The sequence below is a fragment of the Galeopterus variegatus genome, unplaced genomic scaffold (assembly GCF_000696425.1).
Source record: "Galeopterus variegatus unplaced genomic scaffold, G_variegatus-3.0.2 Scaffold6183, whole genome shotgun sequence".
Classification (NCBI taxonomy): Eukaryota; Metazoa; Chordata; class Mammalia; order Dermoptera; family Cynocephalidae; genus Galeopterus; species Galeopterus variegatus.
In genome coordinates, this window is record NW_007732294.1 from 120,139 (window position 1) to 136,518 (window position 16,380).

The 16,380-nt window shown below is 59.0% G+C and overlaps 1 protein-coding gene across 1 annotated transcript in view; it reads right to left on the bottom strand.

Moving 5' to 3' along the window:
- RASGEF1A (RasGEF domain family, member 1A) overlaps positions 1-6,739 on the bottom strand; it is a 9,303-nt gene extending 2,564 nt beyond the window's left edge. The window contains exons 1-8 of the mRNA XM_008590530.1: positions 6,545-6,739; positions 3,997-4,119; positions 2,886-3,023; positions 1,907-2,128; positions 1,275-1,349; positions 930-1,022; positions 489-591; positions 260-414 (exon numbers count right to left, since the gene is read on the bottom strand). Of these exons, the coding sequence (XP_008588752.1) occupies positions 260-414; positions 489-591; positions 930-1,022; positions 1,275-1,349; positions 1,907-2,128; positions 2,886-3,023; positions 3,997-4,119; positions 6,545-6,739 (1,104 nt within the window). The remainder of the gene's footprint in view (positions 1-259; positions 415-488; positions 592-929; positions 1,023-1,274; positions 1,350-1,906; positions 2,129-2,885; positions 3,024-3,996; positions 4,120-6,544) is intronic.
- Positions 6,740-16,380: the final 9,641 nt, after the last annotated feature.

Consider the following 16,380-nt stretch of genomic DNA (forward strand, 5'->3'; position numbering starts at 1 on the left):
GCCCCTTCACAGAGCGGAGAGCGGCCGGGAGGCCCAGCGTGCTGGGAAAGCCGTGAAGACGCGTCACAGCCCTGCCCTGTGCACCCGTCCACCCTGCTTCCTCCGCAACCTCCCTTGACTCATCTGCCTATACAGACACCGCCCAGACCCACAGCAGAGCACGACTGTTCTGCAGACTCCACGATCCAGTGCGTCGGGCTAAGGCAGCAGCAGATCGACTTATCCAGGAGAGCCGGGCACCTGCGCCCAGGCAGCGCACTTGGAGCGGGGAGGCGGGCACGGCGGGGAGCCCCACCCGAGGGGGCACGAGGCCTGGCACGGGCTGGGGCTCTACCTCCAAGACGTCGAACTTGGCTGTCTTGACTTTGGACCATGTTTTCTTCAGCCGTGCCACAGGGCTGAGGTTCATGCCGGCTGCGGGGAACAGCGACGGGGTCAGTGTGGGGCAGGCCAGGTGGCAGCACCCCGGCCTGGGCCCCGACACTCACAGATGATGGCCATCATGGAGTTGAAGTTCCCGATGTTGAAGCACTCCCGGGCCACATCGATGAAGAACTCCAGCACGCGGGTGCGCTGCTTCTTCTTTCCCACCTGAAGGTGGTGGGAGGCCTCAGTATGGCACCTCCAGGGGGCCGCCAGGCAGGGAGAACCGCAGGACTGAGCTTCCATGCTGCGGCTGTGCCTGGGAAGCCCAGACATGCACCCTACCCAGCCACAAAAGGGAGGAGCTGTCTGCCCTGGAGGCACTGGCAGAGGGCACACTCCACAGTTGGATGGGGCCGGGGGGCACCACCAAAGCTCTGGCAATGGAGACTTCATGCATTTACTTTCAGGTTCCATCATCTCCCATGAGGCGGGGCAGGAATCGGAGCCTCCTAGGGTAGAGACGGGGCAGCCACCCGCCCGGGCCTGACATGGGGTGCACTTACCCGGCACACCTCAGTGGCCACTAGCATGCTCAGGCAGTTGAACCAGTTGTCGTAGGCCTCCAGGCTATAGGTCTTGGTCAGGTCCCCTCGGCACTGGGGGGCGGGGGGGCGCACAGCGGGTCACGGGGAGCCTAGAGGACCTCGGCAGGACACATCCAGCCCTGCCAGCATGCTCATCCTGTGTGGTCATTGCCCACCCCTTGAAGCAGGTACCAGGAGGGCCAGTGCCACGTCCATTGGGTCTCAGGGCCCGACACCCTGGAGGTGCTTGAGCATCTGGTGAAGCCCACGCTCCCCTACAGGGGGTGCAGGCCTCAGGCTCAGCCGTGGCTGCAGCCCACTCACCCTGTGGTTGTCCAGGGAGTCCATGTGGCTGATAATCTGCATCAGGTCCTCGGGGTGAATGCTGCCGACCCTCTCCTGGGGATGGGGAGAGGGCAAGGGAGGATGACAAGCTTCCCCTGGGGGGCAAGAGACCAAGCTGCACGGGAGTGTGGCAGAACCCTCGGGGGCAGTGGGGGCGTGACCAGGGCACAAGCCCTCTGCCACCTCCCGGGCTAGTCCTCGATCCGGGGGCAACTGCAGTCCCACCTCAGGATGATTCAACCCAGCCACTGCCTCGGGGGCAGTGGGGGCGTGACCAGGGCACAAGCCCTCTGCCACCTCCTGGGCTAGTCCTCGATCCGGGGGCAACTGCAGTCCCACCTCAGGATGATTCAACCCAGCCACTCCCATTCACGCAGGGCTGCCGTGCTCCTGCAGACCCAGGCGCCAAGTGCAGAGGTGCCCAAATGGACACACACTGGCCTGAGGCACAGCAGTCAGGGCTGGCAAGCCCACTTCCCCTGACAACCCAGTCTGACTGGCGGGAGCCCTGCAGACCTGTGTTGAGAGGGACCCTGGGCTCCGGCAGCCCTAGATGAGCCACGCGGAATGCACCCCCGCCCCACCTGGGCAGGGCACATGGCAGCACTGACCAGCTCAATGTGAGTCAGCTGCTGGGCCAGCACCAAGGGGTCACAGCACACGCCCAGGATGTCCTTCTGGGCAGCCGGTGGCTTGGCCTTGAGGACAGGCCCTTTGTCCACAGCTGGCAGCCGGAGCTTCTCCCGCAGCTCCTGGAGCTGGCTCCGGGCAGCCAGGGACAGCAGCAGGCTCTGAGTCATTTGCGCAATGGCCTTCTTCACCGTGCCGTTCTCCTGAGGGGGTCAGTGGGCCATGAGGATGCTGGTGTGGGCTGGTGGCAAGGCCACCACCACTATGGAGAGACCCATCTCATCTCCAGGAACATGCCTGATAAGCCCACATTTCCCACCCTAACCTGCCACGAGCCTCTACACCTTTGATGACAGAGCAGGGTACACTGTGAGCTCCTCTGAAGGCTGCTGGGGAGCATGGGCTGTCCTGCTGGGGAAGGGGGCTGAGAGCAGGGCCAGGTCTCAGCTTCTGCTTCTCGCTGCCTTCCCGAAGCAGGAGGGACCCACAGAACAGACCAGGGCATCAGGAAGGACCTCTTCTGGGCCAGCAGCCTCTGCTCCCTAGATGGGGGCAGCTGGGGTCCCTGGGCTGCCTGAGCCGTCCAGGCAAACGGGAGCTGCTGAGCACATGGAGCTCTTCCACTGTGGGGACGCAGCTGGCCCAGGCTCCCTGTCTACTCCTCAGGTTTCCTGTCTCCACCAAACGCCAAGAGTGAGCTGGGAGCCAGGAAAGGCCGTCAGACTCTTACAACCTCTCAAAAAGTCCCCCGCTCCAGGGACATGGGTGCCAAAGGCCTGGTCCCCGCACACAGTCTAGCCATGTCTGGCCAGTTGAGCTGTCATTGGCGGGTGGAGGGAGTCGAATGGAGCCGCCCAGCAAGCGTCCTGGGTGAGTGACAGGGGAAGGGAAGATCCCACCTTCCTGAGGACACATGCCCCGACACACCCAGGGAGCCTGGCCATGGAAAGGAGACTTCACCTCATCACACTGGGTGACGCGGTGAGTGATGGCCTTCAGCTCCGCCATGGCCTTCTGGTCCTGGAAGTCGTAGGGGAAGGCTTCTGTCCACTCCTTCAGCAGCTGCACGATCTTGGCTGAGAAGCACTTCAGCTTGGCCTGTGGCAGTGGGGGACAGAGTGAGGCCCCACAGGCCACAGTGGGCCACAAGACGGCAGACAAGGGCCCCGGCCCCGCCCATCCGTGCGGTTACCGGGCTGTGTGCACCTGCAGCTGCACCGCACTACACAGCTCCTGCGTGTTTCCTGTTCAAGTCGGCTTTCTTTCATTTAAATTTGTTTTTACAAAACCTACCCCATCACTACTAGGACAGAGGAAACTAGTTTCATTTGCTATAATCAGAAGTCACCCATAGAAAACACAATAAAAACCAAGCGAACTTGTAATGGTAAACGAGACTCTCACCTGCCCCTTCTGGGTCAAAACCAGGCGGGCAAGTGCTTGGGAAGGGGTCGTGGTGTGTGACCCAGAGGAGGAGGTGATGTGCAGCTTCCTGTCGTGCTGGGTGCAGGGTTCACCTGCGCACAGCCCGAGCAGCGCGGCCACACCCCAGCACCGAGCTGAGGGGACAGGGGTGCCCATCCCGCTCGGCTGCGACTCTCTCAAGAGGGCTGGCCCGGCCACGCCCTTGCCCCCAGCCGGGTCCCCAAGTGATGGCTGTCAGCGCCTCCTCGCGGAGCCTCATGGAGCCTCTCTCCGCCGGCCCTGGCTCCCAGCAGCCGCTCCTCCCAGCTGCCGTCCAGCAGGGGGCCCCATTTCGGGTTTCCCTGAACTGACCAGGAGGGCTGGCAGGGTTGTGTCTATGGGGACCCTTCCCTGGGAGGGGATGCAAGTGCCCACCAACAGCAGTTCCTTCCAGCAGCCTGGGAGGAGAGCTCTGCTCTGTCCACACCCTTCTGGACCCAAGGAGCACATCCCAGGTGTGCCCGAGTCCAGAGCCAGGCTACTGTGCACCATCAGGGCCCTGCTCAGCCACACCCCGTCCTGCCAGCTGACTCTGAACAGGCTTCTCTCCAAGTCTGGGCGGGAGGATAGCCAGGGGCACAGATCACATCCCTTCAGCACGTCTTACCTTTTCAGGCCCGGCCTCCAGCTGCTGCCTCTGCTCTAAGCAGATCTGCCCCACACGGGCCAGCAGATCATGGGGGGGCATGAAGACCCGGGAGCTCAGGAGAAATGTGAAGATATATGTCCTCTGTAGAAAGGACACAGGGAGAAAGGACAAAGAGCCGGTCAGGCCTGGTGGTGGCCCCCCAGGGGACTCGCAGCTGCTGCTCCCCATCTGGCGGCCACACCTTCCCTGCTCACCTTGTCAGCCCTTCCTTCTCTCACCGCTAACCCCAGCCCTGCCCACCCTGGAGGCACAGCTCAAACCCCACCTTCCAGCAGCCATCTGACTGTTCCCAGCAGTTCTGTTCTTCTGGGATTCTCCAAAACCTCTGTCCCACCCCACAATGGGGGCTAAACCTACCCTTGGAGGTTGGTGGGGCTCTCCAGGCCTGTGTGGGCCGGGTGAGTCTTGCCCAGGGTCAGAGGGCGGGTCTAGCTGGCAGGGGCGTGGCCTACAGGGCAGAGTGGGTCTGTGGGGCGTGGCCTAGCCCATGTGGGTATGGCCTGGTGGGGTAGGCAGAGTAGGTGGGTGAGTGGGGCAGAGCTGGTGGATCTGGGAGTCAAGAACTGTTGTAGGACCCAGGCAGCTTCTCTGACCGGCTGTGGGCCTTGGCCCCAACTGCCACACCAGGGCCCTTCCGTCCTAAGTCCTGGTGCCCTCATTACCGGGATCCTCACAGTCTGGACTAAAATGCAGCACAGAAGATGGCCTGTGGCCAGGGGTTCTCAGCCTTTTGTCTGCTATGGGTCGGTGCCTGCAGGGTGTTCACACTGATCCCTACCTGTAGATAGGGTGGACTTGAAGGTGTAGGTGGCTGCTCAGGGCTCTCAAGAGGGACTCTACCCTACTCCGACCTCGCTCTGACCCAACACGACTGCTGCAGGCTGGGCAGCCCAGGTTCTCCTTGCTCCAGCCTGAAGCAGGCCCGGCAGCGTTTGCTGGGAGTGCAGGCCTCCTGGAGTGGGACTGGGGACCGGGGCCCTCGCTATCCCCATGTAGCCCTCTGTGTGGGAAGAGACCAGGGGTTCCTGTAGCCCCCCACAAATGTCCTACAACCTGTCCCATGCTGTGCGGCATGGGTGCTCAAGTGTCCTAGTCAGCAGGTAAGACAGGCAGGAGCACCCAAGGGAGGAGACTGCGTGCGTGCGCCTGCCGTGTACGTAGCTGGAGGAAGGGAGGGAACGGGGGGAAGAGACCAAGGAGCTTGATGAAGAGCCGATGCCCAGCTGGACTCTCCTGCCCTACTTCCCGCCCCTGCCATCCCTTCTTCTCTGCCAGGAAGCAGGTTGGGATCCCAGGACACAGGGTTCTGGGGATGACCCTGGGTGACAGCTGGTTAAGGCAGCTCCTCTAGTGTTGGCCTATAAGAGGGGTGGGCCTCCTGTTGCCACACAAGGACACTGCCCCACTGGGCATGGAGGCCCGCAGTCCTGCCCCAGGCTTCTTCATGACCTCGGGTCCCTCTTTCTGGCTCTGCCCCCTGGGCACTCAGCAGCCAAGTCTGCACCAGTGGCATCAGCCCCAGCCAGGCCTTGATGGGGCTAATGGAAGGTAAGAGGGACAGATGGGGCGGTGGACAATGCAAAGGCCAGTCCCTCCCCGGGCCCCGGGAGGGTACAGGAGGCTGACGGGTGGGGAAGCTGAGCTGTTGCCGCAGGTGGAAGCTGGAGGGTGCTGCTCCTCCCGCCCACCCTCCCCTGCAGTTGGGTGTGACTGTCCAGGGCCCACAAGCACCACTCTGCCCTCCAGAGGGAGAGGGCAGGCGCAGTGTGGCCAGGACCGGCCCTCCCAGAGGAGGGATGCTCAGCTCACAGAAGGGAGCAGGCAGGCCCGCGATGCCACTGTTGTAAGCGACAGCATCCAGCAGAAGTGGAAGGGAAGCACTCATGACAAGGGAATCCTTTCTCTGTTCCAAGAACATACGATGCCATCTTGAGGTGGAGAGGGAGGGGTGGTCGTAGTGGAAGAGCCCTGCATCCTGCACTCCTTCTGGATCACAGGATTTATGCACAAAACAGGCCTCCCAGCTCAGCCTCGGGCTCCAGGACCCTCAGTGCTGGTCTTGCCTTTTAAATTCCTCTTCTTCCCCCAGGGCCCTGCCCTGAACTCAGGCCCTTCTGGATCACAGGATTTATGCACAAAACAGGCCTCCCAGCTCAGCCTCGGGCTCCAGGACCCTAAGTGCTGGTCTTGCCTTTTAAATTCCTCTTCTTCCCCCAGGGCCCTGCCCTGAACTCAGGCCCCTGCTCGGCCCTCGTGTGTCTCTGCTTTCTGTGCCACCAGGGCCATCTCCACCTGCCTGGGGGCCACAGCAGGAAGTCACTGCAGGTTCCTCCAGGCTGTCTGCCTAGGTAGGAGTAGATGGCGAAGAAGGTACAGGAGGTGGAGCTGGGCTCCCGCTGCTCTGTCCAGCTTTGCAGCTCTGTCTGGGCTTCCCTCCCCCTTCCAGAAGCAGCCTCTCCTGGAGCCCAGGCAGCCCCCAGCACCACCCCCAGCCCCAGGCACTCACATCGGGGTAATAGTCCACTGTGGGGACCAGGTGCTCCATCAAGGCTTCCAGGGACCCAGAGATGAGGCGACCGTCTTGGAAGATGAGGTCCCCGGAGCCGCCAGCCCCGCCTCCCCGCTCCCCCATGCCGGGCTGCACCTGTCCGCTACAGCTGGGTCCGAGCATACTGGAGAAGACGATGGATGTCTGGGGCATAGTTCCCTGAGAGAGAAGAAGGCGGTCATGAGGCATCAAAGGTGGCTCCAAAAGGCCCTCCTCCCAGGTGGGCACAGCCTGGTGCCTGCAAGAGTGCATGGGGATCGCCAGCAGCACCAGCAAGTGGGCTCCCCGGTGGTCCCCAGCTGCTGTGTGTCTGATAAATGTTTCCTCAGCATCTGCCTGTGCTCACCACACCTCATTCCAGGGGCCAGGACACACAGAGCCTGCCTCCTGGGTTTTACAACCAACGGGAAAAGAGAAACCATGCAGAAAACGCACCACGGAGGTGCAGGGACCAGTGGCAGGTGGTCAAGGCAGCCTGGAGTAAGGTGGCATTTGAACAACTGATAGCATTAGCTATGCAGACCCCGTTTACAACCAACGGGAAAAGAGAAACCATGCAGAAAACGCACCACGGAGGTGCAGGGACCAGTGGCAGGTAGTCAAGGCAGCCTGGAGTAAGGTGGCATTTGAACAACTGATAGCATTAGCTATGCAGACCCCAGGGATACAAAAAGAACAAAGGAACATTCTAGACATGAGGGACAGCACGTGCCAAGGCCCTGAGGCCCCATGGGTGGAGGTGATGAGCAGGGGCAGTGGTCTGAGAACTAACGCTGACTGCGCATGCCCAGGGCCCAGGATGCAGCGGGAGTGGGGAGCCAGGGCTCCGAGCACAGCGACCCGACCTGGTGTGGCCACAGTGTGGAGACCAGAGAGAGCGGGCAAGGCAGGCGTCTGGAAGCCAATTGGTGGGTTTCACCACCACCCACAAAGAGGCTGTCGGGTCAGGTGAGAAGGAGGAGGGGTGTAAGATCGACTCCGGACACTGTGAGGGAGGGTCTCCGGCCGAGCCATTGACCTCCATGAGGCAGAGCATGAGGGCAGGGTTTGGTGAAAAATCTGGAACTTGGTTTTGGACACGTGGGATCTGAAGTGCCCATGAGATGCCAATGTCTGAGCGGGCGGAGCAGCTTCCTAGTGGGCACAGCCCCCACGTGCTTGGTTACTGGCCTTGCAGACTGGGGGCAAGCCTCTGAGCCATTGTGGCCTCAGTTTCCCCACTGTGCAGAGCATACATTAGCTGCCGCCCTCCAGGGGCTTTACAAGCAGGCACCAACCCCACTGTACAAATGCCACAAGGCCTCCTTGGAATTCTTGAGAAATCCTTTGCAAGGAGGAAAGTTGATGGGTGGAGGCGGGGGTGAAAGGTCCAGTCCCCAGGCTCAGTGCTACCCTCATTCCAGATGGGGTGCGGCTCCAGACTCACAGAACTCTCCTCAGAGCGAGGCCCACAGCAGCACCTCACACATATCAGAGCACACATTCTCAGGCCCAGCCCCAGACCTGTTGCATCAGGAACCCAGCCTGGCCCGAAGTCTGTGCTTTAAAACAAGCCCTCCAGGGGCTTCTGCTGCCTCTCAAGCTCAAGAACCACTGACTTGAGCAAATGCTCCATTTTTTAGATGGTGAAACTGAGGCCCAAGGGGAAGGAACTCAAGTAAAGAAATTCTAGGATTTTTAAGTCCAGCCCCGGTGTCACCACTTCCAGGAAGCCTCCTTGGTTAATCCTAGACTGCTGACCCACAAGGCCAGAAGTGGCTGTATTATTCGCCTTTGTGTCCTCCTGCCGGCCCACAGTGGTGCTCAGTAACCATTTGTACGTGAAATAAAAAAGTGGACAGACCCCAGCAGTTCACCCAAGGCCTGTGTACTGTGGGATAACTTCCACAAGACTGCATAGTTCTGGGTTCAAAAGGTGACTGGTGGGTGGTAACCTTGGTCAGTTGGGCCCTCACTCCAAGCTCTTAGGGTCATCAGAGATAGCGTTTTCCAAGCCACTGGCCTCTCCTGCTGCAGAGGCAGCAGGGTGCCCTGGGCAAGAGGTGCTGTGTGGGGACACACTCTCATATCCCACTAACTTATGCAGCTCCGGCTGGTGCCCCACAGGGCAAGGCCACCCTATGTCCAGCCTGCAAGGAAACCCACCTCAGTGCTGGGGAGACCTGCCTGGGAGACCAGGAGACAACCTGGAGGCTCGGCCCACTGGCCTTGCTGCCAGAGAGGGGATGAGAGATCCTAGCTAGAAAAGGTCACCTTCAAGGGTGGGGGCCTCAAGAGGTGAACTGGTAGTGGTGTCTGAGGCAGGCAGGGGTTCAGCAGGGGATCAGAATCCCCTCTGAGAATCTGCAGAACCTGAAGGGTCCATGTGAGACCACCCTAGTGTAGGAATTCTGGTCAGAATTCACTTCACTCTCATGGCCTTCAGAGTTATGGCTTCAATTGTTACAATTTTTCCCATGCTCAAGTTGCTTAGCAACTGAGGAATGAAAAGGAACAGAATGCTATGCTTGTGTAAGATGATGCCAACAACCCCAAGGATAAGCAACAGAAGGCTGTGAGGGGCCTGGGAATTTTGCACTTCTGCAGCCTTTCTCTCTGACATAGCCCCACTTTTGTCTCTGAGTCCCTTATAAGCCTCAACTCCTCCCCTCCGAGGTTGAGGAGAAAGCAGCCACACAGCACTCAGATGGCTCAGTCCCTGTAAGTAACAACCTGTCAATAATAATAATAAACTCCTTGTAAACCATAGGGAGTTGTCCGCTTTGTTCTTTGGTCTCAGGATACGTTCTCAGTTTGGTGGGCATTATACTGTTAGCTCACACTTGCACACCCAGCCCAAGGGGTGAGGGCAGGTGCCCCAGGATCTTCTTGTCCTGATTGTTCTGAGACCCACCTGGGGATGCTGCCCAATGCAGGGTCTCCCCCAACCCCCATATCAAGCTCCTGAAGGTCCTGGGGATGCTGCCAGAGTCCCTCCTTCACCCGCCCCTGCCCAGACAAGGAGCACTTTGAGGAGGGTCTCCAGGGCTCAGTGCCAAGTGGAGAGGCAGATTCCCCAAATGGCTCCTCCTGGCAGGAATGAAGAGCACCTTCAGGTTGGAATCCCAGCTCTGCAACAGGCTCAACTGTTAGATGGGGTGGCAACAGCACTGCCCCTGCTGGCCACCCCCACCCGTCCCTGTGGTCTCTCTGTTCTTGCACCTGGGGTCCTCCTCTTCCATCTAAGCAAGAACAGGAACTGTGACTTGTGGCCATGCACCTGTGTGTCCATACCCCCTGTCCCCACTGGCCCCCTTCTCAGGGAAGGGGCCACTCAGAGCCGAGCACCAAGAACTCTGGACCCCAGCCTGGGAGGAAACACACAGCGATTGCAATCAACATAATAAAACCATAGCTAAGACGCTGAGTACTTAGTATGTGCCATGAGTGACACTAAGTGCTAGAACTAAGTAATCCATCTACTCGTCACAGTAACCTCCCAAGAGAACCGGTTATTCTCCACATGAGGGCAAGGCACAGAGGGCTGTTACCACCGCATATCACAGAGCTAGACTGCAACTGTGCAGGACGCAAGCCAGGCTAGCTGCAGCAGCAGACAAAGAGGTCTCAGTCTGAGCCTGGCTTGGCCACTTGTCATGGCTTTGTCAGGATCCTCAGCCTCTCGGAGCCTTCATTTCCTCATCTATAAAATGGGCACAAGGAGCACTACTTCAGAGGTTCGCTGGGAGGATGAAATGAGCCCCCTTGTGTAAGGTGCAGTCACCAGACGCTTTACCACCTCCTCCCACCCCCAACTGCTTCCCACCGGTGGGACTGCTCAGCGCCCCCTGCAGGCCATGTGGGTGCCCAGGACACACTGGCCCCCAGTGGCCATAGAAAGCCAGACCCTGCATGGATGCTCTAAAGCCATGTGTGGTCCCTGGAGCAGCAGCAGCAACCACAACTTCTCCTGAGTCAGAAACTCAGGTGGGAGTGGGCCCAGCACTCACCCTGCAGGTGGCTCAGCTGCATACTTGAGTTGTAGACCCTTCCTCTAAAGCGTCGCTGCTCCAAGTATGGTCCCTGGACCAGCAGCATGGTCCGGCCAATGGCTGAAATGCAGGATTCCAAGTTCCAGGCCAGGCCTGCTGGGTCAAATCCGCATCTCAGTGAGACATGCAGGTGACTTGCGTGCAGGTGGCGGCAGGCTGCAGGAAGTCTGCCCCTGAAAGTCTCAACCTCCAGTTGTGCCAGCCAGACAGGATCAGTGCTTCTCAGCTGTGGCTGCACACCAGAGTCAGCTGGGGACTTTTCACAGGCACTGTGTGCAGCTCCCACCCCAGTGATCCTGATTTAACTGGGCTGGCGGACAGTCCCAGCACTGGCATTCTTCAAGGTTTTCCAGGTGCAGGCGGGAGCAGGAAGCACAGGGAGCTTCTCTTCTGCCTCAGTGGCTCCTGGCTGCCTCCAAACCCATTTCGAGGCTGAGACACTGCAAAGAGCTCAGGAAGTCCTGAGGCCAGGTAGAGAGATGGCGCGGACAGAGCTGGGGTGGACCAGCGTCGCAGACCAGCTTCTGTAGGGCCCAAGCATGGATACTGCAGTTCCAGCTGGGGACAGGCCTACACACCAGCCAGCCTCCTCGTGACTCCTTGCCACTCTCCTCTGTGCAGACAGGAAGGCAGCACCTTCCAATTATAGACTTAACTCAGAAAAAAGTGCACTCACAGCGAGCAGAGTAAAAGTGACTCACTGTCTCCTTGAAGACAAGCCTCGTTAGCTTCCCACCGCCCCTGCAGGGCCAGGTGGGCCGAAGGCGGGCCCGGACGCCCACGTGCTCGGACACCCACGTGCTCAGGCGCCCAGGCTACAGTTTGAGAGGAAGGAGCCCATTTCCATACCAGGGTTTATGTGGCTCTCTGGGGCCCCCTTAAGGAAAGAGTTCCTCCAGGCCGGGCTACACAGGGTGCCAGCAGCCAGGCGAGCAGGCCACACCCATGGCCTGCACAGCCAGAGCGCTGCTGGCGGGAGCTGAGCCCTGAAGCCCTCTGCTGCCTGCTGGGCAGGGTGAGCTGCAGCCACAGCTGAGGTGGGCAGAGCACCGCACTAGGCCTGGCTGTGCCCACCCACCAGCCCCCACCTGGCATATCTGCTGTTGTCCCCAGAGCTTGAAGTGGCTCATGGGGTCCTCCAGCAGCCCTTCTGTGGCCTGGTGCAGGTGACGCTGCCCTGGAGGCCCCCATGCAGCTGCACCCCCCAGCCTCCCACACACCGTTCCCCTCACGCCCTTGTCTGCACCCCACACCGTGACCATGTGATCCGTACACGCCTGAGTCCTTGCCTGTGGCTGCTGGGCCGAGGCCCAGGACTATAGTGGCAGAGTCCAGCGCGTGGAGCAGAAGGCTCGTTCTGTTGTCTCCACATCCTTGAGGAAGCTCCAAGCCTGTTTCCTCAGCTGTAAATTGGGTGTCATTTCTCATCCCACCCCCCTGCAGGGGTGTGGTGAGGATCCAGTGAGGAGATGGGAGCTGATGTGGGTGTGTCCCTGGAACCACACGAGATGTGGTCAGGTGCCCTGCCTTGACGGGGCCTGAGTGGCCAAGCACCGGCTGCCACTGCTTCTGACCTCAGCACACGTAGCCTCCTGTCCCGGCAGCAGGTTCCCACTGAGGTGTGAGACATGCACACACATCCAGGCCACGTACACAGCCAAGCAGTCAGGCTGGCACAGATGACACCCTGTAGCTGTTAACACCCTGTGGGGCAGATTCTGACCTATGGGACCCAGGGGCCAGTAGGCAAACACCCCTTCCTCACCCCAGAGGACTGTTTCAAGACACAAAAGCTTCACGGAGCCTCCCCAAAGACACGCAGGGAGACCGACTGATGGGGGAACACATGTGGCATCTATGTGCTCTACTCCCACTGCCCCACGCCCCAGTGACCTGTTCGCCCGCCAGCTTCTGCCTCAGTTCTGACCTCTAGGGAAGCAGAGCTGGGATGTTGAGCAAGCACGTGCTGACGCTGATGGCTGCGAGTGCCCTGACGGAGAGGGGTGAGGGGCCCCACGCAGCCCAGGCTCTGAGACCCGGACCAAGCCTCTCTGCAGCTGTTGGTTTGGGGCAGCTCTATGTCATGTATGTGAGCCTCAGGGGCTGTGTGGCTGCCAGCGATGCTGATGCCTGAATCTCGCAATGGCTGTGGGAGTGCAGGAGGTGGGGGGCGCAGGGGCCTGAACAAGTGCTCATGGGGGGGCGTGCTTTAGTGCAGAAAGGGAACACTGCCGTTGGGGTTCTGCTGAAGGACTGCCAAGACATAGCCCTTGATCTCCGGATCCTTTCCAGCAGGTACATTCTGGAGTTCTGCATCCATACAACTCAGCAGAGAGGCTCCTTTTTGGGGACACAGCCAAAGACTTTAGTTTCTGAGTATTTGCAGCTCCCCCATGACACACACTCATGCACACACACACCCTCACATTTTCTAAGGAACACACTATGCCGAAGCATCCAGAGCATTCTGGAAGCTACTGGACAGAAGCCCCGGGAGAAGAGGGGAAGAACAGCAGGGCAACCAGGTTCTGAGAGGCTCGGGTCTGCTGAGAGAGTAAGAGGAGAGATCTTAGGCAGCTGTAAACGCAGAACCCCTCCTACACACACTCATGTATACGCTATAGAACTAACTCGGTTTTCCCCCTATAGCTAGCCCTTAATGATTAACTAAGATTGTACTGAAAGCAGCTGTCCATCACACTTGAAGACTCAGTCCTGTCTACCCAGAACAACTACCTGTATGAACCCTGACCCTCAGTCAATGACGGAGGCAGTTGGGGCTTTGCCCTCTGTCACCCAGTTGATGTCTTCTAAAATAAAAAGACTGTCCTTTAAGTTCTGTCTGGCGGGTGTGACTGGCAATCCTATAGCAGCGGGCACGTGGACCCCCATGGGTCAGAGATTCTCCAGTTAAGCTGGCCTCTCACGCTGGCCAACAGTGACAGGGAATTCTACGGGACTCATTCATTACCACAGCCAGTGCTGGAAGAGACCCGGGGAGAGACAGGAAAAAAGGGTTGAGGAAGTTTCTGCAAAGAGTATGAATGAAATTCCTTTTTGGAACCTCTTCAAGAGACTTAAGTTTTAGTGCCTCTCATTGCCACAGTGCCTTCTAACGTGGTCCACACCCCTCCATCAGGCAGCACAGATAGGGAGGAGGACATCTGCCTCTGGCCACACATGCACAAGAGCCGGACACCTGCCCCAAGAGTGGTGGCCTCACATGAAACCATGGCTACACCTTCCATGATCTGGGCACAGTCCTTCCTTCCACTCACAAACTCCAGCTGTGCCCGAGATGGGCTCAGAGACCCTGCACCTCCCCCATCACCCTAGCCTGATTGCTGCAGCTGCGACCCCAGGCCAGCTGTAGGAGTCACCTCCACACACACTCTGGTGCTTGTCCAGGCCTGGGTAATGACTACATCGTTTCCCGCTGCTGAGTGCTCTTCCTGCATACTTGGCTGAGGGTACCCAGAGATGATGAGAGCCCCGTCAAGCCGGGGTGGCCTGACACCACCTGGAGGTCTCATAAAACACCCCCACAGCTGAAATTGCTGCAAACAACTTACTTCAGTGTTTTGGGGTAGGAACAGAAATGACATTGACTCTAGAGGAGCATCTGATCACGGCACTATCTGCACTCAGGGTCAGTTGTCCATCCTCACACCTGTCGGGGGCAGCCCTGTGCCCCGCAGAAGGATCCCCGCACTGCAGGTCTGCTCTCATGGGACGTGCCCTCGTCCCTTGCCTCCCACCATGGGCACAGCTGGATGGGAACAGGGTCAGGCCTCTGTTCAACTGTAAAAGGAGCTGCTGTCTAGGGCAAATTCCCAGGACAGTCAGAATTCTAAGATCCAATCTGGATCCTGGAGTCTGCAATTCTGGGAATTTCTGAGAAATGTAGAAGCAGGAATACACTTTCATTTGACCAACGCTGTCATACTTTATATGTTCATCATTAGGGGTTAGAGCAGAGCCGCACGCTGGGCATTCTGTAATGCTTCTCACTCAACACCATTCTCCCCTAACTCATTTCTCAGGTGAGGATCCCAAGGTTCAGTTCGCGGGACCTGCAGACACCACTCAGGCAGGCAGTGATGTGCGGGTCTGCCCAGGCCCACCTGCCCCCAGCCCTGCTTCTTCTTGGGATTGTCATTTCCCCTCAACATCGACGCCATTCTCCCCTAACTCATTTCTCAGGTGAGGATCCCAAGGCTCAGTTCGCGGGACCTGCAGACACCACTCAGGCAGGCAGTGATGTGCGGGTATGCCCAGGCCCACCTGCCCCCAGCCCTGCTTCTTCTTGGGATTGTCATTTCCCCTCAACATCATCCCTGAGTGTTCCTGGCTTCGGATGAAGATGGAGGTCCTCGCCCAGACACGCCCACAAGTGAACATTCCCACGGCATTCTGCACAGGGTTCCAGGACGGATGGGCTCCCAGCAGCTCACCCACGGACCCCAGGTTAAGCTTCCTGCAAAACTGGGACAACATGGCCCTCGGGGCACATCTTGCATGAGTCCTCAGGGATCTGCTGGGAGGTGGAGGAGGGGCACAAGCCAGCCCCAGCCTCTGCCAGGCTTGGCAGGGGGCTTCTTTTTGAAGCAGCATGTGGGCTTCTATTTTTTAACCTACTCAACAAAAACGGAGACTATTTTTAGCTCAGCAAGCTGCAGGGCATCACAATTAGCAAGTGAAAATTACACATCTTGCCAGTCCCCCCTCCGTTGGCTGGGGAAAGGGAGGGAGCGTTCCTGGAGGGAGCTGGGTGCCAGCCCTGTAACCCAACCCTGCTGGGCCACATAACCAGGAGGGCAGACTCAGAGGCCACAGTCAGAGAGAGAACATGCTGGCTACCTGGACCTGGGCCAGCGACCCATGAGCCCAGCTTTGCCTGGGACCTTACGAAATGGACCCCAATTTCCCTTCTAGGGCTGCCAGTTTCTCTGAAGCCATTTGCTTTGGGATAGGGCGATCCACGGAGCCCTTACTCTTTGTCCACCTGTCCATCCATCCATCCATCCACAAATGTTAACAAGACCTGCCTAGACACTGGGGACACATCAGTGAAGGAAACAGGGCTCTCTGGCCCCCAAGGAGCCCACTGGCATGGGTGAGGCCGGCAGCGCGTGGAGATCACACAGATAAGGAAGTGATCTTCCGGGTCAGAAGAAGATCAGTGCTCTGCAGAGGTGAGAGCTGAGCAAAGACTTGAAGGAGACTTCTGGAAAAGGAGGAGCGGAGGGAGGGACGGAAGGGCTGTGCCCAGGCCCGGGCCCTCCACCGCATTTGCTCCCTGGCAGCCTGCGGGGAGCCCTTCCTGGCTGGTTCACTCTTCCGAACAACTATCTACTGATCATCTACGTGCCAGCCCTGCTCAACGTGGGCCTGGGTGCGGGGCTGCTCCCAAACCTAGCCTAGTCCCCACTCTGCCTGGAGCCAGGTCCGTGGAGATCACACAGATAAGGAAGTGATCTTCCGGGTCAGAAGATCAGTGCTCTGCAGAGGTGAGAGCTGAGCAAAGACTTGAAGGAGACTTCTGGAAAAGGAGGAGCGGAGGGAGAGACGGAAGGGCTGTGCCCAGGCCCGGGGCCTCCACCGCATTTGCTCCCTGGCAGCCTGCGGGGAGCCCTTCCTGGCTGGTTCACTCTTCCAAACAACTATCTACTGATCATCTACGTGCCAGCCCTGCTCAACGCGGGCCTGGGTGCGGGGCTGCTCCCAAACCTAGCCTAGTCCCCACTCTGCCTGGAGCCAGGT